At 38.8% G+C, this 23743-nt stretch overlaps 1 protein-coding gene across 1 annotated transcript; it reads left to right on the forward strand.

The window, feature by feature from the left end:
• On the forward strand, positions 1-20957 carry LOC130411272 (zinc finger protein 883-like). Its single transcript, XM_056735746.1, has 7 exons — positions 1-102; positions 344-414; positions 1614-1723; positions 5234-5505; positions 11562-11629; positions 12154-12344; positions 18623-20957. Exons 3-7 carry the CDS (start codon positions 1690-1692, stop codon positions 19870-19872), a joined length of 1815 nt encoding a protein of 604 aa, XP_056591724.1. The 5' UTR covers positions 1-102; positions 344-414; positions 1614-1689; the 3' UTR covers positions 19873-20957.
• Positions 20958-23743: the final 2786 nt, after the last annotated feature.

Below are 23743 nucleotides of genomic sequence, written 5' to 3' on the forward strand. Positions count from 1 at the left end.
GCATTCTCTCCCCATTCATGCAACAACACTCCTGCAGCGTGTTAATATCTGCTATCTGTGTTTATGATCATTCTGTCTGATCATCAGAGACCTACAAGAGACGTAAGACTCATTTACTTCAGATTATTTTAGTCGTATAATGTTCTTTATTAGTAAATGTGTCATGTTTCAACATCAGTTCAAGTTAACATTATCTCAAATGGAGTTTATACAAGTTTTGTTAGTGTGTAAATCTTTCTGTTGTAACAGATGAATGCACGTTTAATATGAGACACGCGTTGGTCAGCGTTTCCTAAATGTGTGTAATGGACGCTATATTGTGTATTGTGTGTTTTATAACTAGCTACTGGTGTGTTCAGACTGTGTATTCTGTGGTTCACACACAGGACAGAGTGAGCACCGCTGATAATACAGGTATGTTGATATGTATTTAAAGAAACACTGTATTGATGTTGTATTTCTATGTTGTAGGAATAATTCCATCTTTAGCAAACGAAGAGAAAAAGATTTTCACAATTTGTCACTGAGCTAACTTGTAGTTAGTGGTTAAGCGCTTCTTCAGAAAGAGAATTCAGTCTTTGGTCCGATTTTAGAGGAGAGACATGAAGTATTGATAGTTTTTATGTCACGCACTTATGGGCAAGACGTGCCGTTGTCTGTCAGGTTTAAAGTGATCATTTCTTTCTTCCCTTAAAGGTACAGCCTGTAGCATTTTGAAGGATTTATTTACCAAAATGTAATATATAATACAAAACTATGTTGTGAGTGGTGAAGAAATACCTTACAAAATGAACCGAAATGTTTATATTACCTTACAATGAGCCATTTTATGTATATACATGGAATATATATATATATATATATATATATATATATATATGTATGGAAAAAGTGTTTGACCGCATGATGAGATCGTCTCCCCCTCACATATAAGCATAAAACATGTCAAAATGTGGTTTTGTTTGTTTCTCTGAAGGATATGATGAGAAATGAGTTTTTACTCACCCTCTCACATACATATAACAGTGTATGTTTGGAAGGTCATGTGACTGTTTAAAGCACATCAGACATCACTTTGATGCTTTCAATGAGAATTTGTTACTTTTTGTGTCAATCCGTGTGCATTTTGGCCATTCACAATGCATTGTCATAACATGATTGTTGAGCGTGATCAACAGTTGCAACACTGCTGCTTCAGCTGACTAAGTGAATACGAGAGTTTTGCAGTTTGTATCAAGGGAGATGTACCTCGGATCATTCGGTTCCGATATCAACACACCCTACATGTCTTTACTTTCATACTTATTACAAAATCTCTGAATATATTTTTCAGAGTGGAACCAAAGCACTCATGCACATCCTGAGTGCAGAATGTAGTGCTGAAAAAATCCTCTATTATTGCATCGTTGTATATTCTCATTCTCATGAATAGTTTAAAACTATTAATAAAGACATGTATATGCTCAAAACATTGTGTACTGCGTCCATCCATAAGTTTTGAGAGCCTTTTTTATTCAGAGGTTTGAAATACAGCTACTGTGTTTGTGAATGACGCTTTACCTGTGTGATGGACTTTTAGTAAACTTTAGTAAACACTGTTTTGTGTGTTAAAGGAGCAACAGAAAGAGGACGAGTGAACATACAGTGAGTGCAGGTGAACAGCTACAATCTGCACCACGTGTCGTCAACATGGAGGAGGACGAACAGAAACAAGACTTTCTCTGTGAGACAAATATTACAAATCTTTTCTTTGTTGTATTATGTGTAACCATTGTCCTCACGGCAGAGCTGCTGGCCTTAAGATATTTAAAATTCCAGATTTTGACTAAAAGAATGAAACATCGCCAAGTTAGCTACATGCTCAATCGGGCATGTTGTCATCAATGGCATTTTTGTACTGTATATGCATACTGTATATCGAAATAGACTTTGACAATTGTGACCCTGGACTATTGGGCTGCATCTATCGATTATTTCCGTAATCGAGTATTCCACAGATTTTTCCATCGAATATTCAGATAATGAATACTTTTTCTTTATTAAAGAGCAATACTAAATATGCAAGAGAAAATAAGATGGGTATATTAAAATGAACAACTTATTTGTTTCTGTTTTAGACAAATTACGTTCTTATTGCTGAAATTGCATACATTAATATCTGTGAAAACTAAACTCATGTAGTACATTCAATTGCCATATTACATTTAAAATGCAATATAATACAAATATATAAAAATGAAACATGAATAAAGATAGAAATAATAATTTCAAACTTTCACTTCACTGTCAACTTATGCATGATGCAAGATAAGTTTATCGCAATTAGTTTTAGTTTCTGTCTTTACTATTAAATCGAAATATATTTGTCCACATAAAATTTTTGTTGTGAACCGGACTTTAATTTTGGTTCAAGACGTTTATTTTTAAATATGTCAGTTTCTTCACTCAAACAAGAAAATGTTCTGAAAAAACTATCAGATCAACCCTGGAGATGAAGTGTGTTCGTGTGTTCATGTCCTGATAAAGCTCAGACGCAGACAAATTCAAGAGCATCATGCATGTAGCACGTTAAACTGTGCAGTTCATTCACTCAGACACGCAGAACAGCCAGATGGCATGTGTAAATAAAAGGATTCGGCATTCACAAGTCTGCATCTAGTTATATGTTCTCAATGCAGCAGGAAAACAAGTTTCACTCGCAAAACAGACTAAAACTAAGCAAAATAGCAGTTCACCATTTCAACCACTTTATTTTATGCAATTTATCATCATAAGGAATACTTGTGAGTGTGTGAACAGACTAAAATGCGTGTCTCACAGTGAATGCGTGAGACTTGAGAGCCCTGTACAGAGTTTTGCCGGTTTTGCGTCAGCAATAATGGTCTGTGGGGCTAGGGCCATGCACAGAACTTTTGAGGGGCCCCTGCTGAAACTGAAGAAAGATGTGACTCCTTTATTGGTCACACAAATTAAATCAAACAAATAATAGTCTCATAAGCTTTAGATTTATTCACTGTTACATGTAGTCTATCAGGTATGAAATATACAGAAATTAAACCTTACAGTATTTATTAGTAAAATTCTAAATTAAATAAAAAAAAAATACTCCTTAAAGCTACAAAACACATCACATTCTTAAGATCTTCACAGCAGCAGGTTTAAGAATGCGACCCCTTTAAGAACTAGTACTCGCTGCGCAGATATGATGCGTTCTCCAATTTTACTTTGCGCTTAAGAAATTACTGAACAAAGTGTTCTTTAAGGCATAATCTTGTGCGTTTTATTCAAGCACGTAAGAGAACATAATACTGTTGTGCTGTCTGACACTTTCTGTAAAGGCTGTGTTCCCTTTAGCCCGTATACCAACCAGACGGGACTGCTGTAGCTTTGCGCTGCGGTTTTGATGTAGCTATTATGAAAGCTGGTTTTAAGACCTTTCCAAATCCAAGTTTTTACAGCATGAACTTGAATTAACCATGTGACTGTTCAATGCGATTGATTCTTACATTAAGTGTATCATCAATCATATATTAAAAAATAAATTTCTTGCATGTATTTTACCTAGGTGACGAGGATCACTCAAATGCAGTAAACGTTACTGGGTTCTTGACCAGCGAACGTGTGAAAATTTACATTTCGTCCATCATCATTAAAACGGCGAATCACCGTTTTAATCAACAGGTTACAAAGTTATTGTAGCTATATGAGTGCTGTTTTCTGTATTTAAATACACTTCGCCAAAATCTAATTTATAAAAGATGAAATGCTACTGTGTGAAAATGCTGTTAAGTGCAGGCAAATGCTAGCCCTCTCTCTCAGTTCCCAAATGACCTCAAATACACAAAAATGATATTTTTAAAATATTTCTTGAATAAAGATAATGCTGTACTTGTTCGAACAACAAGACCCTTATTTAATGTCAAAGTTACCCTTGCAAGACGTTCAACTGCTGTGTTTGGAATGAACTTCAGTAACAGTTCAGTCAAGATAGAGGGGGGTTTGTATAACCTGTTATATTTGTATAACAGGCAGACAGACACGCGTAAAGAGTGACCTATAGCACTGATTTAATGAAAAAAAAAAAACTAAATGGGCACTTCAGAGTGTAAGGGCATGTCCTCTGCACAGGTAGAGCCCTATCTTTACACGTGCCTGCGTGGGAAAACTTAGTGCTCCGTCTGTACTGTAGTTAAATGGATTAAACAAAGCTTTGAGGCAAGAAAAATTGTCACAGATTTTTTTGTATTCGAATAACTGAAGTTACTCAAGCAATCATTTCCGCCCTACTGGTCAACAAAACCAGTCTTATGAGTAATTGTTTAAAATGACATCATCTGAAAGCTGATCTGCCTTTCGAGGTCGACTCTCGTGTTCCATTTCTGGTCAGGGGAAAACGGCCTAGGTGTTTCTCTTCATCTGACGTTTCTTCTTAACCCATCTTCCGTGCTAAAGCTGATGCAGCTTTGCTGCCGTGTCGACGCCCCTCTAGCACTTCGGCAAGTTTTCTCAGAACCTGGTCGTGGCGTCATCTGTAGTGTACCTGGGAGAGTGCGATTTTACAGCCTGACATGATGTGCTGGGGGCTTGCATTAGGGATATTGCAGAGTGGACATCCTCCCTTCCGAACTACTGGTGAATGTTCCGAGGACAGGGAACCTTGTCGTAGGTTGAGCGGATCGGGAAGCTGAGCCTTGCCTGCTGGTTCTTCCACAGGTCTGACCAGGTCATGTTTTGGTTGAAAACCCCCTCCTAGCTTGTCCAGCTTCCATGTGATATGAGAAGAGGTGATATGACATGGCTAAAACTAATATTATTGTTGTTTTAGATGTAATTCAATGTGTATACACTATTTAAGGTCAGAAAAGTGAGGTGTAACCAGTGCATAGTAATTGGTGGAATACTTCAAGCGTGTGACAGAAATGTAACACCTCTTACCATATTTGGAACATCAGATTCCGAAGCAATTATACTGACAAGTATGGCCAACTTACGTGCGTATACATCTGGGCGGTCTTAGTCAAATCATACCACCAACTGACGTAGATTTGTGGGGGTGTGGTTACACGCAGCGTTTTTTAGATTAAATGTATCTTTTGTTCAGACACTTTAATTTTTGCAATTTTACGTGTCTAATACATACATGGGCATTTATAACACACTAAAGACACAGAAAAACACGTACTTGCACCATATGACTTCTTAAAATTATTTTCTTTGTTTTATATTCAAACAGATTGTGAGGAGTGTCAGTCATTTTTCACTGGTGAATGTGACGTTCATGGTGCTCCATTGTTCATTCCTGACACTCTTGTGCCAGTGGGGGCTGCAGACCGGGCCAGACTAACCCTTCCTGTTGGACTGGAGGTTCTCACATCCAACATTCCCAATGCAGGACTCGGGGTGTTTAACCAGGGAGAGATTCTTCCAATCGGAGCACATTTTGGCCCTTATGAAGCAGAAGAAAGCAAAATGGAGGAAGCTGTCAGCAGTGGATACTCATTTGTGGTGAGCTTGTTGTCTGAAAGGGCTTTTTTTTACAAAAAAATGTCTTTTCATAGAGAAACTGTGAACATTTTTGACTTAATAGTGATGGGTCATTCATGAACGATTCGTTCTTTTTGAATAAATCTTTCACATGACTCGGGTGTAATGAGTGTCTCCGAGAGTGATTCGTTCACTTTGTGTTGACCACACATCTGAAACCTTGTAACATAAGTTTGTCTCAAGTCATAGGGTCCAAATTCTTTCGTTGTTTTATACCGGAAAGAGAATTTATTAGTTTGTCTCTCGAGTCATCTGGTCTGAGCCCTTCCGTTCTATCGTCAAATGGCTCCGCAGGCAAACCTTCCGCATGTACCGGAGTCTTCGAGTCTGAGTCTTTAACGTTACGTGACCGTTTCCCGGATCATCAGTCAAATGCATGTTGTACATCTTGTACGTTATATTACAGGAAGAAACATTTTAAAATTATCAAAAGATCTGTGCTATAATCATCTTCTCTTAATCGTTCCGTTCTTTTTTCTGTCAGTATATTATAAATGTTTCTTGTGGATTTCTGCAAGAGTTTTTAATTTATCTTAATAAATAACTATTTTACTTAAGATCTGTGCTGGCAAAATAAAAACATAAGGATCACTCCGTGTTTCGGACTAATGTATATATTACACAAGTGATCTTTTAAATAATTTCAATAGCCTATTATTATATACTTTGCTAACTGCATGAGACTTTTTAGTAAAAAAACAACCTTATTGCACACCTGAGTGACTCAAAATTGTTAATTAATTATAAATTTATAGCTCAACAGAAATGCATCAAAAGCAAGAGTTAAAAACTGCATGAATATTTGTAAGGGAAGTCAGGAAATAAGTTATTTTGGTATGTAATAAATCAAACATGCATCTGTCATATCACGTGACAAAAGAACGAACGACTCAAACCCAAAGACTCGGAAGATGAACAAATCATTTCTGTTTCTGGCACAGTCTACATAGAGTGGTTTATGGAGTGGTCACGTAACAAAAGAACAAACGACTCGGACCTGTGGACTCTTTAAGTGAACTAAAATTCGGGTAATTCGGCTATTAATATGTAACATTTATTTAACACTGCTCAGATGAACGAAGTGACTCAAAAAAAGATTTGTTCATTTTGCTGAACGAGATTCAAACATCCGAATCGCAAAAACGACTCAAACTTCCCATCACTAGTACAAACTTGACGTGATACATAATTAAAATGTGGTTTTAAAGAAATTTTACAATTAAGTCATATCCCAAGATATTTAACAGTGTAATTTATATATGTATAAATGTCTTTAGATGAAACGGAAGTTTTTGTCCAGAACCCAAAAACATAAAATATTATTGATTCCTAATCGATTCCAAAAGCCTTGTAAAATATTGAAATCGGACCTTAGTGTTAAGTAATTATAAAAAAATCTGAAATATGCCTCGCTCAGATTACACAAAGTCAGTCTGATTTTGGCACAATTTGTATGGTAGCGTGTCAGAGTGATTTATAAATGACGTTGGGGATAGGGTCTAAGATTTAATCTTTTCCTCCCATATACAGGCGGGGACAAAAACTCTGTGGTAAATAAGAGTAAAGAATGCTGTGGAAATAAATCTATATTGTTTATGCTTTTAATCTTTTATTTAAAAAAGCACAAAAATCCAATGTTTCATTCAAGTAAAACAACTTAAAGTGGGTCGAAATCACATTATGAAATAAGTGTTTTTCTTTTATACACTCTAGGCAAAAGTTAAAGTTTCAGATTTTCAGCTCAGCTTTTCTTTTATAATGTCTGATGAGGTCATGACACGTGAATCTTCCTCTCACAGAATCTCTTCAGATCCTTCATATGTTTGTGCTCCGTGAGTCAATTTGTTTTCAACCAATGTGCTGATGGAAGGTCTAATCACGACCCATTATAAGAACTCTCAGGTTTATATGAGTGGTATAAGAATGCCATGTTTTTATCTGTTGGTATTTGATAGGAATATGATTCCATGTATCTGAACAAGATGTCCAGAGCCTCTGGTATAAAAGTAAGTCCGCAACACTGAAGATCCGGTGCTATATTTAACTGTGGACATGGAGCACTTTTTTATCCCTTTTAGCACCAAACCTATCTTGTGTTATTGCTGCCAATTCATTTCATGTGGCCATAGGCCATCTATGGCAGATTCATATGGTGGTGTTTATTTTTGCATGAGAGCAGAATATTTGTTACTTGAACAGTGTAACAAATAACTTGGGGTGATTGAGGTGAAGTTTTCCTTTATTTTTACTAAATGGTTTCTGACCCCAAAATTCATAAAATTTCTGCAATTACTTATTTGTGATCCTGGATGTACCTATGAAGCCGCCGGTAAAATTTCTTTTATTTTAGACGTGACTACGGGTGTTTCTTCCAGTCTCAGGTACCACCTAAACGCAAAGCATCACTTAGCTAATGTGGAAGTAAACACAAGTATATCTTATTGAACATAAGTTCAAAAAATACTAATCATGTTAGAAAGCATGTCAATTGTGTTAGCAACATGCTAATCGTGTTAGCAACATGCTAGCAAACATGACAATCGTGTTAGCAACATGCTAGCAAACATTATAATCGTGTTAGCAACATGTTCATCTTGTAAGAACAATGCTAGCAACATGCTAATTGTGTTAGCATTACGCTAGTAAACATGCTAATTGTGTTAGTAACATGTGCATCTTTTAAGAACAATGCTAGCAACATGCTAATCGTGTTAGCAAACATGCTAATTGTAATAGCATTATGGTAGCAAACGTGCCAATCGTAATTGCATCATGCTATCATACGTGCTAATCGTGTTAGCAATATGTTAATCGTTGCTAATCGTGTGGATCGCGGTTTGCCATGAATGCATCACTCACAGTTTCTTCAGAAAATGAACCTATCTAGTTTGAATAAATATTCAAACCATTGACAGGCATTTTAGTAGCCAATTCAGATATCCGACCTTAAACTGACCAATAGGATTTGGACTGAAAAGGCGCCCGCTGCGGAGAGATTTGTAGAGCTGATCACAAGAAAACGTTAGGTGAAACAAGCACATGGATATTCAAACACCCGATTGCTGTTCATTAACTGCCCCTCGTGACATCACAGCTGTAGATGACATTGTTTCTAAAGTAGAACAGTATAGAAAGTCTTAATCTGAAATCGTGAGTTTTGGTCACTCATACAACACAAGCACAATCCCTGCACCTCCAGATGATACAGTGTCGGATCAGTGTTGGGTGTAACTAGTTACTAAGTAATTAGTTACTGTAATTTAATTACTTTACCCTTGAAAAAGTAAAGTAAGGGATAACTGTTTTCTGTAATTTATATACAGTTACTTTTGATGTAATTAAACTAAATACTTTGTTAAATATATGTGTGTGCAATAGTGTAATTGACTTCAAAATTCAAATTCTTACTTTAAAATCTGTGCTTTAATGTATAATTCTCACATTTGTAATACTTATGTCAGTTAATAATATTATTTGAATGAATTCAATAAGCCGTTTCATGTATATTCTTGAATCACTTAACTAATCAAGGTTGATGTAGGATATAGAAAGTAATTAGTAATGAGTAACTAAATACTTTTTGGACAGAGTAATTTGGACAGTAATCTAATTACACTATTACACTAATTTACCCAACACTGGCTGTGATAAACTATTTGCCCCCTTCCGGATTTTTTTGTCCATATTTTTAAAATGATTCGGATCATCAAATTGTTTTTTTTGAGGCAAAGAAAACCAGAGTAAATACAAAATGCAGTTTTTAAATGTATAAAAAAATCTAAATAAAAGTTTTGGAGAGGCATATTGAAAGTCCGGACTTAAATACAATTGAAATGCTGTGGCATGACCTTAAAAAGGCTGTTCATGCTCGAAGACCCTCCAATGTGACTTTTGCATACGCTTGATTGCATTTGTTGCCCCCAAGGATGGCACAATTAGTTATAAGGTTTAGGGGCAATTACTTTTCATATAGTTTCAGAAATGTTTAGATTGTTATTTCCCTTAATAAATGAAACCATCATTTAAAAAAACTGTATTTTCTATTTAATACAGTCACTGCATAACCTTCCTTCGGATTTCGATATTAGGAATGCAGGGTTAAAGTTTATTTTTAAAGAGGTTTAAAGCTCATGTGGGATAAACATGGAGCGATTGGTCGTTTCCTTTCTCCTAGGACTCCTTCGTGAACAAGGCACAGGTCGACACTGGATTTGTGGAGAGTTTAAAATTAAAAAAGCAGTGCTGTGCCTTCAATTGGATCCAATAGGAATGGCGCTCGTATCATATGTGAGAGAAGAAAATGTGTACTATGTGTTACTATCGCTTTGTTAGAGATCGCTTGATGTGACCTGAGCACTATTCGGACCTCTAGTTATTTGTATTCATTGCAGAGGTTGTCTGTGATGTTAAGCCCTTGTGATTTGCCATCTCTGTGATTTCCCATCTCTGTGATTTGGCGGGCTCATACAGTGGCTAGGGAAAGTATTCAGACCCCCATACATTTTTCACTCTTTGTTATATTGCAGCCTTTTTGCTAAAATCAATTAAGTTCATTTTTTTTCCTCATTAATGTACACACGGCACCCCATATTGACAGAAAAACACAGAATTATTGCCATTTTTGCAGATTTATTAAGTCTCATGAAATACTGATGTGTGGAGGTCATTTATAAATTACAGGAGGTGACCAGATAATACTGATCCCCTGCGAAAACTGTGAATAGTGCTAATGTGTAACCTAAGGTTACGTCTTGAAAACCAAATTCACAGAAGCCATCAACTACGCAATCTGCTATCCAATCAAAGTGGTGGCTGTTACTTTCAAGTGTCTTCAATGCGGCACGCCCATTAAAACCGAGTGTTTACAGAGCTGGCAACAAAACCTGGGTGGAACATAGCCAATTACTTATTTAATTCAATGTTTTGGGATGTAAAAACTATGTGAACGTCATAAGTAGACCTCATATTACTGTATAAACAATAAACAAACACAGTTCTTGAGACCTTTAAGAACTTGCAGACACGTTTTCCAGTCGTTTGTCTGTTGCATGTTGCAGTCACAGAAACTGCGATATTCATAGTCTGAAAGGGAGTAAAGCCTGTGTCTATTTTATCAAGTAAATAAAGCTAAAACTGGCCAAAGACGGATTTTGTTTTATAAATTATTGTTTACTCAAAAGCATCTTACTATGAGCGTATTATTTTACTATCAGAGTTTGGCAGATTAGTTCTAACGTCACTTAATCTGATAACTAAAATTCATTTTAAAAGGTTGTTTCGGATACATATTTTCAGCCCACATTGAACAAATGCTCATCACATCACTTCTTGCAGCCACTAAAACAAGTCCAGTCAGGGTTGGCGCATCAGCAAATGCAGAAATATATATCATTACATAAGGAGTTTGGAACACGTATACCTGTTTTAGCTACATTAAATATTGTAGTTGACAGCCAACATTTAAAAAAACTAAAGAGTGTATTGATCAAACGATTACATTACGTAACAGTTCTATGTTGAATTTACTGTTACTGTAGTTATTTTCCTCCACACTAGGGGGCAACGACATTAGGTAGGAGGATGAGGATTCTGATATAAGTGGAGAGTAAGAGAGATTTGAGAAAAGAAAGACAGGATGTTTGGGTGATGGCCGGGGTTTATCCTTTGTTAGGCCAGAGATGGAAAAGTTTCTTTTTCTACTGAATCCCTGAGCCTCATGTGATTAAATGTACGTCACATGAGGTCTCGAGTCAAGTTGCTCTATTAGGCTGTGTACGAGAAGTTGATCGCTGATATTGGAACACTTGGGAAAACGTTGGAGCCACAGGTGCAAGGACTGGTTTGAAATAACTGATTTGTACATCTTACGGGGAGGGGTTGTAGTGGTTGTTTTATGTGGGAAGTTAAATTGTTTGTATACAATTAACCGGAGCATCTCTACTATGGATTGAACAAAGCAAACAGGAACATAGTACATAACCAGAATAAGTTTGAATTGTTTATTATTCATTTCACAGATATACAAGAGAAAACACTTGAATGAATATATAGATGCAAGAAGAGAAACACACTCGAACTGGATGAGGTGAGATGCTGTTAATATAATTATTATAAGATACTGTATGTTCATCTTATGTGACGTTCTTCAGTTTGTACACAAAAGACGTTTGCTAGGATTTAGGTCATGATTTAAAAAAGCTTGGGCACAATTAACTTTCACTGTATGAAAAAAGGATTCATGGGGAATGTAAGTATCTGTTGACTAATGCTGTCAGTCAATACATTCTATCTGTCGTTGTCTGCTGAAAAAAAAATTGAGTCAAAGAGGTTTGAAAAAGTACAAGTGTGAGAATATGATGAGTAAATGATACCAGAAAACAGTCAAGAGTTTGGATGGGAGGGGTTAAAATTAAGAGGACAAGATGAAAGTTGGTTTAGAGAATCAGAGCATTGGATTTAGATGAATGATTATAAAGTTTATTTTTCAAATCTTGAGATTGTGATTTTGATTTGAGTTTTATGTGTGTTTGAAAAGTGTTGTTAAGGAATATTGACACAGAGACAGAGCGTGTTTTGATCACACTTATTTTTTGTCGGTCTCTTTCTCAGATATGTAAATTGTGCTCGCCGTGAAGAGGAACAAAATCTGGTGGCATTTCAGTATAAAGAAGCGATTCTGTACAGATGTTGCCGGCCAATCAAAACTGGAGAAGAATTGCTAGTCTGGTATGGAGAGGAGTATGCCAGAGATTTAGACGTCACTTTTGACCATCTATGGAACACTAAATGCTTTGACAGAGGTATGAAAAACTATTTTGTTTGTGAAATATTGTTTTAGTTGAAGAAAGAATATCTCTGGTAATCTTCAGATATCTCAGTTCATTCGGGCAGTCACAATGAAATTACAGTATTTCCATTATATTCATACATTCACTCTCTCAGAGTCTACTCTATGCAGTGAGTGGTGGGGATAAACACATTCAGTTCACCTTACAGCAACAGATTCATGAATAGAAGACTACACAACAGAGATTCCCAAACCTGTCACTATTATCAACTGCTTGGATATATAAACATGAACAGAATGGATTTTCGCAAATAAACGTCTGTGTTGCATGTGCATATACCCCATTTGGCTGTTAATAAGCATATAATTACCCCTTAAATTGCTTTTATATATTTTCATTTTCAGCCAGATGTATATCTTTGCATCAGAATATCAAAGAGACATGGTGATTGGTTCATCTGACACTTGGCTAGGCGTACCGTGCCAGCCACATGCCAGTCATGCTAGCAAACATGCTAATCATGCTGGCAGCATGTTGTAAAAATACTAGTGGTGGGCCGTTATCGGCGAGACTCTTATCGCGCGATAAAAAAAAATGTTGCCGTTAATCTATTCTCAAAAGTGGGTTGGAAACTGGGTCTATACTACGCAAGCTATGATGACTTTCACCTTGATATTTTAGCGCGGATGTATACCTAGCTTACTTGCACTGTAGGGGGCGAGAACGAGATTTTTCAACTCGCGCGATTCCCGCCGCCTCATCATCTCATAACCAGGGCTTCATTCGCGTCATTCGCGCCGCCTCATCATCTCATAACCAGGGCTTCATTCGCGCCGCCTCATCATCTCATAACCAGGGCTTCATTCGCGCGATTCGCGCAGCAAGTAGGTATATCGCGTCTTTGCATTGACTTAACATGTAAATCACTCGCGCTTGACGCGCCATTAGTGTTTGGTCTGAACACAACATAACGTTACTGTGAAATGACCACATCAAACGTGACGTGCTAACATGGATGCATCTATGAAGCCGCCGGGTTTGCTTCAGGGAAAATGTATTTTTAAGAAGCCTTCTACAAGACTGAGGTTGTTTGCACCTTGTGCAATGTGGAATTGGTTTACTGTACGGAATTGCTTTACATACAGTTGGTTTAAAAAAAAAAAACTTTCTCTCAACAGGTAGTGGTCTAGCTTTAGTTGAAACCAGTAACTTTGTATTGGCACCTAATGTATTATGGCTCCTGTATGACATATCACGTGTTGCTCCCTAACTCTTTGTAAGTCGCTTTGGATAAAAGCGTCTGCTAAATGACTAAATGTAAATGTAAATGTACTATAGGAGCTCTTCCAGTCTCAAGTACCACCTAAACGCAAAGCTTCCTTTAGCTATTGCGGAAGTAACACAAGTACATCTTATTGAACATAATTTAATTTTCATCACAAATTATCATAGTAGAACAGCTTTCTCAAGCAGTTTGTGATGCATTTTGGTAACAGGAGATGAGCCCCTGGTCTAATGCGCCACCTGGCTTGAGTAACCCGTTCTCAAAGACTTACTTTTAGTCATTATTTGGGTAGCACACATATTCTGAATGCCTTCGGCAGAATTCAAATGAGCCATTTTAATCTAGATTAATCTAGATTAATTCCAAGATTAATCTAGATTAATCTAGATTAAAAAATATTAATCTATGCCCACCACTACTGTAAATACACTGCCTGTCCAAAAAAACGTTACACACACTAATATTTAGTTGGAGCGCCTTTAGCTTTGATTACGGCACGCATTCACTGTGGCATCGTTTCATTAAGATCTTCAATGTCCAGAATGTCCTGTTTTTCTCTTTTCTCTTGTTTCTCTGTCTCTCTGATTATGGGAGAGTCAAACCGTTGTGCAAACTCTTCTACAGCACAGACCAAAGGTTCTCAATGAGGTTAATGGTCTGGACTCTGTGGTGGCCAATCTATGTGTGAAAATGACGCCTCATGCTCTATGAACCACTCTTTCACAATTTGAGCCAGATGCATCCTGGCACTGTCAGCTTGGAATATGCCTGTGCCATCAGGGAAGAAATTCAATAAAACGTTCTTAATATAGTGCTTTTCTCAATGTGCACTGTTCCAAAGCAGCTTTACAGGAGAAAATAAGAAAAACTGAAAAAAATGAAGGTAAAACACAGCACAGTGTATGGGGTTTATAGACCAAGCAAGATCATTTTAATAAAAAATATTGTGGCGAGCAAGGCGGGACGAGAGCCGTGAGGGAATGTTGCAGGGCAAGTGACGCAAGTGATTGCAATTCTGTGGATTTGGGGCAACGCGGACGAAGGATGTCCGCCAGCGGCTGCCTGAGGCGGTGGTGCTGGAGCAGTATGCATCGGTTAGGACGGAGAGCTCACTGTGCTCTTGGCCGAGGTGGGGTCGCTGCTGTCCGAGAGGGAGTGGAAGAGTCGTCACCCTTGCCCATGGGCCGGAGCCTCCTGCTGTCCCCTGTAAAGGGGAGGAGCAGGAAAGCCTGCTGGACGCTACAGCCGGAGGAACCATCTGCGGACCCCCCAGCCGGATGAACCATCACCGGCCGCCAGGGGGCGGAGGAGGATTGAGCCGTCCACCGAGCGTCCATTACCACCGCATGGCACTGCGAGGAAGAGCCTCTCTGTAGGCTGAGGACCGAGCGACTGTGTCGGGGAAGCGGACCAGAATTTTTTCTATACCTCTCTCATCAGTGTCTCTTCTTGTGCTTCCGTCTACTTTTCTCTCGTCTTGTATGTCCATACCCCCCGGTCTGCGAGGGGTGATCGGGGTATGTGACGAAAAGGCTCTCGTCTTGTATGTCCATACCCCCCGGTCTGCGAGGGGTGATGGGGGTATGTGACGAAAAGGCGGGATGAGAGCCGTTAGGTAATGATGCAGGGCCGGTGACGCAGGTGATAATGAGTGTCAGCTGAGCATTGCACCGGCTCCGTATCTCTCACGGTGTAGATCGGAAGCATAAAAGGACGAGCGGCAGAGTGTGCGACGAAAGAGGACCGGCCCCGGACATGTTTAAGTTTGTATTTATGTTCTTGTGGCCTTTTACTTCCGTTGCGAGAATGAAGTCGAAATGTTGCGAGAATGAAGTCGAAATGTTGCGAGAATGAAGTCGAAATGTTGCGAGAATGAAGTCGAAATGTTGCGAGAATGAAGTCGAAATGTTGCGAGAATGAAGTCGAAATGTTGCGAGAATGAAGTCGAAATGTTGCGAGAATGAAGTCGAAATGTTGCGAGAATGAAGTCGAAATGTTGCGAGAATGAAGTCGAAATGTTGCGAGAATGAAGTCGAAATGTTGCGAGAATGAAGTCGAAATGTTGCGAGAATGAAGTCGAAATGTTGCGAGAATGAAGTCGAAATGTTGCGAGAATGAAGTCGAAATGTTGCGAGAATGAAGTCGAAATGTTGCGAGAATGAAGTCGAAATGTTGCGAGAATGAAGTCGAAATGTTGCGAGAATGAAGTCGAAATGTTGCGAGAATGAAGTCGAAATGTTGCGAGAATGAAGTCGAAATGTTGCGAGAATGATCACAGAATTGCTATAAACAATGGCTGTGGAGGATTTGGTTGAATCCTACTTTAGATTAGGATTTAGCAATAAGGAAATTCTATTGGCATCACAGAGTTATTAAAATAATTAGTAAAAGGACTGCAGCGGTAATGTAGGAAACTGAATTTATTCAGAAGAAAAAATCAAACATGAACTAAGAACTAACTCACTGGTTCAGATGACGTGCTTAATTATAACTTAAACTCTTAAACTACAACTTTCACGAAAAGAAAATACGTAGCCTATTATGACGAGTTTATTCTCATAACATTTCGACTTTATTCTCAAAATCTTGTTTTTATTTTATTTTTAACGTGACACTAAAACGCTGTCGTAGGAATACAATAACATCATTCATTCAGGAAATTAAAAGAAATAAATGCTCTTGCTAGCAGGATGCCTGATTGGAAAATGCTAAATATACTACTTAAACTGGCCTTATTAATTAAGATAAAACGTCCAAACGGGGCCACACTATTCTCTCCCGACATAAATCTAACTCTCTGAGAATTAATGCAGCTTCCTCATCTATGGGTTTCTGAATAAACGGAGATGCCATTTTAAGGTCTGTGTGACTAAATTTGGCGCGATTAGGAACACGAATCACTAAACAAATGGCGTATGCAATGTAAACACCGCTTGCGCTTCTTAAAGAGGTGGAGATTGAAACAAACCCTGGGTTTTGCGGAATAAAACCTACTCCCGACCAGGTTACGTTCACGGAGTTTGTTACTCTGGTTACTCACTCGGAGTATAAGATTCCTCGATTTCTGAAATGGGCGTGACTTACCCCGTGGTCGCGGAGTACACTTTTAAGTGCAAAAACTATTATGTGCAATAGAACGAGCAGCAAATACTATCTTAATGATGATAGGTCACACAGTCCCTGTCGAAAAACAATGCATATCGTCACTGCGCAAATTTTGTCAATTTCGTATTTTTTCACAAATCGATGTTTTTGGTCAGTCCCCATATGGGTCTGTTCATAACGAGTGAAAATAGTTAGGTTAGATACATTTGAGTAGGCCTGTTTTGTTAAAAAATTGTCAGCTGTAATGCTTCGGTGCAGAAGGAAGCCTGTGAGCCGCGGAGGTAAATTAGCGTGCAGATTAGGCTAATTTTGGGAAATGTGTTGTTAATGCTGGTACACAACAGTATATGATAGCAATATAAGTTATAATACCAACTTTAACGATACAATGTTTAAAAATAAAAAAATATGCAGTTTTTACTTTTTTCCTGAAAAATAATGGTTTTAGAGATGCGATGATTCCGCCCGACAGCGACGATATGCTGGTTCAGTAGGTTTTGGAGCGTGTTAGCTGGTTTAAGCTGGTCATGTGCTGGTCTTAAAATACTAGTTTGTAATCAGGACAAGCTCATAACCAGATTAAACCAGCAACCATGCTTCGAAACCTTCTTAAATGGCATATGCTATTTTTTTCCAATGTGGGTACTCAACCGAAGATAATGTTAACACTTTAGCAGTCATTCAATGAGCAGATTAAATAAACAAACATTCTAAATTACTCTTTACTGACAATGGGTAACAGTCTAGGCAAAAAAAAAGGTATTGAGCAGAATTAAGTAATACTGCAGACTTCTACTGACTAATCTCCTTTCCAAAGTTAGCAGAGGGGCAGTTTAAATCCATTCCACTTCGTCTAACAAAAAAAACGTAGCGCCACTGCACTTGGGGGCAGTCGTGGCCTAATGGTTAGAGGGTTGGACTCGTGACCAGAAGGTTGCCGGTTCGATCCTCAGGTCAGGCGGGTAACGACTGGAGGCACCTTACCCCTACTTGCTCCCCGGGCGCTGCAGCGATAGCTGCCCACTGCTCTGGGTGTATGTGTGTTCACCACTCTCTGGATGGGTTAAAAGCAGAGGTATATCTCGGATATGGGTCACCATAACTGACAAATTAGTCACTTTCACTTTCACTTTAACAACATTCAATTCACATTGCTTTTCCGGAGCTCTGTCCGTTAGAATACTTTCAGCTCTTGTGTACATTTACATTTAGGCATGTGGCAGACACGTTTATCCAAAGTGACTTACATTGCTTTGTCCTATACAATTTACATATGTATTTGCAATACCCTGGGATCGAAACCACAACCTTGCGTTGTTAACGCAATTATCTTACCACTGAGCTACAGGAGTAGCACTGCTTCATCTCCCAGTCGGTCTCTCTCTAACTCTCCTCCGAATCTGCAAGCCTTTAAGCTGTCTCCTCACCCATTACTGTACTGAAACGCAGGTGATCGTAATCTGCAATCAACCTATTTGCTTACCGTCTTTCCTGTGTCTCTCCTCCACGGTGCAGACCTCAGTAAACCACCCCCCCCTTGCCACAACGTCATTGAGAATGTTGTCTATATTGGGCAATAAGAGGTATTGAAGTACAGAATGTTTAGAGCAGGGATCTTTAGCCCTGCTCCTGGAGAGCTACCGTTCTGCAGACTGCAGCTCACACCCAGTTTCTACACACCATTTTGTAATTATCAAGCAAACTGAACACCTTGATAAGCTGCTTAAGCTGTGTTGATTCGAGTTGATTGGGTGGTAGCTCTCAAGGAACAGGGTTGGAGACCCCTGGTTAAGAGAGTAGAAGCAAAACAAGTCTGAAATGTATGACACCTTATAATGTAATGTTTGGTCTTATACTGTTGAATGAGGATTTAGTTCTTTTCTATTTTTGTCTTTTTTAGAGAACGGTTCCTGTCCAGGGTTTTCCTGCTCTGTGTGTTCATTGTCATACACGGATCAAACCTATCTCCACAAACATATGAGAAGATGCCATCCTGAGGAGTGTGACAAACTGCTGACATTTGTAGAGATAAAGAATGAGGACATACTTAAAACGACTTTGAAAACAGAACATGATCATGTGTTATCTGATAATCTCTGCTCTACCAATCCAGACGAACTAAAACATAGAAAAGAAGGCAAGAAGAAAACTCATCATTGTGCAGATTGCGGAAAGAATTTCTCTTGGTTAAGTCATCTTATTGCACACAAGAGCACACACACAGGAGAGAAGCCTCATCACTGCCCACAGTGTGGGAAGAATTTCTCTCGGTTAGGTGATCTCCGTAAACATCAGCGTATACACACAGGAGAGAAGCCGTATTACTGCAGACAGTGCGGCAAGAGTTTCTCTTGGGTAGGTGATCTCCGTGTACATGAGCGTATACACACAGGAGAGAAGCCGTATCACTGCACACAGTGTGGGATGTGTTTCTCACGGTCAAGTATTCTTAGTGAACACCAGCAAATACACACAGGAGAGAAGCCTTATCACTGCTCACAGTGTGGGAAGAGTTTCTCTCGGTCAAGAATTCTAAGTGAACACCAGCGAATACACACAGGAGAGAAGCCATATCACTGCACACAGTGTGGGAAGAGTTTCTCTCGGTTACGTGATCTCCGTGTACATCAGCGTATACACACAGGAGAGAAGTCGTATTACTGCTCACAGTGTGGCAAGAGTTTTTCTCATTCAAGTAATCTCAGTAAACACCAGCGAATGCACTCAAGAGGGAAGCCGTATCTCTGCTCACAGTGTGGTAAAAGTTTCTCTCATTTGGTTAATCTTAGTAGACACCAACAAACGCACACAGTAGATAAGCTGTATCCTTGCTCACATTGTGGGAAGAGTTTCTCTCGGTCAAGTCTTCTTAGTAAACACCAGTGCATACACACAGGAGAAAAGCCTCATCAGTGCACACAGTGTATGAAGAGTTTCTCTCGGTCAAACAATCTTAAAAGACATCTGGACTCACACACAGGAGAAAAGCCTCATCACTGCACACAGTGTGGTAAGAGTTTCTCTCGGTCAAGCAATCTTAAAAGACATCTGGACTCACACACAGGAGAGAAGCCATATCACTGCTCACAGTGTGGGAAGAGTTTCTCTCGGTCAAGTCACCTTAGTAGACACCAGCAAACACACACATAGGAGAAGCCATATCACTGCACACAGTGTGGAAAGAACGTCTCTCTGTCAAGTCACCTTAGTAGACACCAGAAAACACACACAGGAGTGAACCTCTATTACTGTGTACCATGTGGAAAGAGTTTTAAAAGGATTATTGGCCTTCAAAGACGTGCTGAAAAAGCAGTGGAGCAGTATAGAAGGATAGACTGGATCAAGCTCTGATACAGCAGCAACAGGAGATGCGGGGCAACATGGTCTTTTTAGCTTGTTAATGGCTTACAGTCTTTGATGGCTCCTTTTCTGAATGTCTGGTCAAAAGTGAGTTGAGTTACCAAGGTATTTAAAATTATTGACGATTTCAATTGTTTGGTTATTGATGAGCATAGGGTGCTGAAGTGAGGGAGGAATAATTGTTATTTCTTTTGTTTTGATGATATTGAGATGGAGATGGGTATCCCCACACCACTGAATTACGTATGGAATGGTGATGTGGTAATCAAGAACAGAATTATCGTCTGTCAGCAAAGCGAGGATAGCTTATTGTCAGAGTATTTGAGGAATGTAGTGGAAGGTGATGGACTAGTGGAGTCATTAGTATATAAGATGTAAAGAAATGGGCTTCATACATAACCTTGCGGTGCTCAGTATTGTTTGTAATTACTGATGATGTGGCCATTTGTACAACTTGCCACCTGTCACCGTTACTCGTTCTGTGGGAAATAACGCGTCATTTTAAGCAGAAGGGAAGTTGGATCAGGTCTATTTAAAAAAATAAACGATTACATTTGCACAGCATGAATGCTTTTGAATGACGCGTTGAGCTGGTACGATGAACCCACACACCTCTACGATCACTCTCTACACGTGTGCAGAGGCTATTTGCATACGTCATATAATCCCTGCCTGCAGAAACTAAGGGGTGTTGGATTGTTCGAAAACACTATACTGTCTTTCAACGCAAGCTTCGTTGTATCCCAAAATGCAGAACGAAAGCGCCATTCACCAAGATGACACTGTAGGCTATATATCAAAAAATGTGACTCCTCACAACTTTTTTCTTCTCTTTATAGGTTTTTGAGAATAAACAAGTGAATGTTGACATTCTCCTCCTTATCCTGTTTTTCTTTGACTGATCAAAATCTCTTGCTTTTGAAAAAATAAACACAAAATACCTAACAAATAATAAAATGACTAATAACAGTCAATGGACTGGAATGCACTGAAAATCAAAGCAGGTATGTCTGAGAGGCTACAAACACTTCAAATTATTTAAATGTCAAATCAGCTGAACTTCAGGTCGAATCTCACATTTAAATCGCAGTCTTCATTGCATACTGATATACAAGCCTGTGTAAACCACAAAAACTTATAAACCAGTTTTCATGAAGGAACAAGAGAATGTTCAAATGTTTCCCCTTTAGCCTGTTTCTTCTTTGACTGATCAACTCCCCTGCCTTTGAAAATTCTCTCAGACGGAACAGATGATGCAGTGATCCCAAGATATGTTTTGCTAGTTTGCTGAGAGTTGGGATGGTTTGCTCATGATTTCTCCACCAAACTAGTGGGTCTTCGTTTCGGGGAACTGCTTTCTCCTCAGCATAGCGATGCATTTCAATTATAGCATCACTGCTTCCCGATTGTTGTTGTTGTGCTGATATAACCTGGACGTCAAAATCCTCCAATATGCCTCCTTTAGATGTAGCTGATGCAGTACTTGGTGTCATTGGAGGAGTCACTGATGAGGCACAATTTGCTGTTTTGTACTAACACAGACCTTAGGACAGATGTCGAGGTAGATTCTAGTGGGGCAGCAGCTGACTCGGACGTGGACAAGTGGACATCCTGCATTTCAGATAGGAGTTGCTTTTTCACTGTTTCTACATGATCTTTGTCCTAAATGCCAGGTGCTTAAACCTCATGTCAAGAAAGGTGCTGGCAGCGAGGCTGTGTATGGATTCAAACCCACGAAATCTTCACTGACATTGCTGTGCCAGTTCTGTGGCAAAAGAGCAACCTTGACGCTCACTGGCAGCAGTTGCTCTAAGAAGCAGTGATACTAGGGGAATGACCTTTGAGATAGAAATGTGCTTCTCTGCTGATACACTCGTTGCCTCCTCAAAAGGTTTCAAGACCTCAATGGTGAGGTTAATAACTGCCCACTTTTCATCTGTAAAGCACAGGTCACTCATCCCAAGTAGACAGAGGCTGTTGTAACTGGATCCATTTGTTCATGCAGCCTCTCCAACATGTAGAAAACTGAATTCCACCTGGTTTCAACAGAAATAATGAGTTTATGTTCTGTCACCTTCAGCTGCCTTTGGGTATGTTTAAGCTTCTCTGTGGCTTTTGTGCTGTGGTGGAAAAATGATACAATGCTTCTGCATTTTTCCAGCAGGTGAAAGATCTCAGGAGATCCTTTAATTGCATCTTTGACAACCAAGTTTAATGTATGGGCAAAACATGGGTAATGCTTCCACCCAGCCTCATGCACTGCAGAAACCATATTCGCTCCGTTGTCTGTGACAACTGCAAGCACCTTTTGAGTTATGCCCCATTCTTCAGCTATTCTTTTCAGCTCTGCACTAATATTGTCAGCTGTATGCTGTGCACTGAAATGGTCGATTTCTAACACAAATTCCTGCATTTGCCACTTGTGAATAAAATGACAGGACACAGTTAGATATGCCTCTGTGGACCTCGAGGTCCACATATCCGTCGTGAGTATCACATGGTTTACATTTTGTAATGTTGCCATTACTTTGGCTTTACAGTCTTCATACATGTTGTTTATTGTATCCCCCATCAGCTTTTCCGGCTTGGGATTTGGTAGTGTAGATCAAGAGTCTTGACAAGTGCAATAAATCCTTTGTCTTCTACCACTGAGATTGGCTGGAGGTCCCTCACAATCATCTCTCCTATGCTTCTTGTAATTGCCGATGCACTCTGAGAGTCATCTATGAAATATAAAATATATAAATATAAGTTCTTAAAGCTATGTTACAGGCAGTGAGAATTAATAATTTATATTAAATCTCTCCCAGCTATTACTTGATACTTAAACTATTTATTTAATAAATAAGTTTTAAATGATATAAATAATATATCAATTATTTAATTAAGAATATCCACCAGATACTAGCTAACAGAAATAAGTATAGACTTAAACATATTTTTATAAAAATCCTAGTTTAAACTAAAATGTCTAGTCTATCTTAAATACTCACATGCAGTGTAATATTCTGCTCCCCTTGAATTAGGCTACTGCAAAATATTCATATCTGAAATAATATGTGTTGTATAAAGTATATAAATAAATGTGACTCGACTTTTTGTATTCAAATAACCTTATCACCCCTTGCACTTGGTTGATACTTGCAGAATGTCCGCTTCTCTGAAAGGATTCTGCTTAATAACTCTGCCTCAAGCCAGAAGATGAGGGTCTTGTCTCTGTTACCTCCTCTGCTCGCCTCAGCTGTACTTCGTCGTGCTCTTTAGGGTGTTTTATTTTTAGATGCTTTATCATATTTGTGGTATTGCCGTAGTGGCATATTGTTTTATGACAAACGCCTCATGAAGCTTCATCGTTGTTAACTGGGGTGAAATAACTCCAGATTATGCTTCTTTTCCTTTCAGTCATGACTGCAGCCACGCACTCTCTAACCTTGTGCTGCACGTGCTTGCTTGCCGTCAACAGAGTGAGCAAGCGTACAATGTCTTGCCAAGTGGAGATACGGCGGAAGTAGTTCCCGTTGCAGTTCCTATTTAAGGAAATATTTCAATCATATACGGCGAACTACTGTTAATAAAAATTCCCAAAATCACAAAAAAATGCAGATAGGATCAATACTTCTATTTGAGAATCAATCTTTTTGATACAGTGCCAGTATCGAAA

The sequence above is a fragment of the Triplophysa dalaica genome, chromosome 22, assembly GCF_015846415.1.
Source record: "Triplophysa dalaica isolate WHDGS20190420 chromosome 22, ASM1584641v1, whole genome shotgun sequence".
Classification (NCBI taxonomy): Eukaryota; Metazoa; Chordata; class Actinopteri; order Cypriniformes; family Nemacheilidae; genus Triplophysa; species Triplophysa dalaica.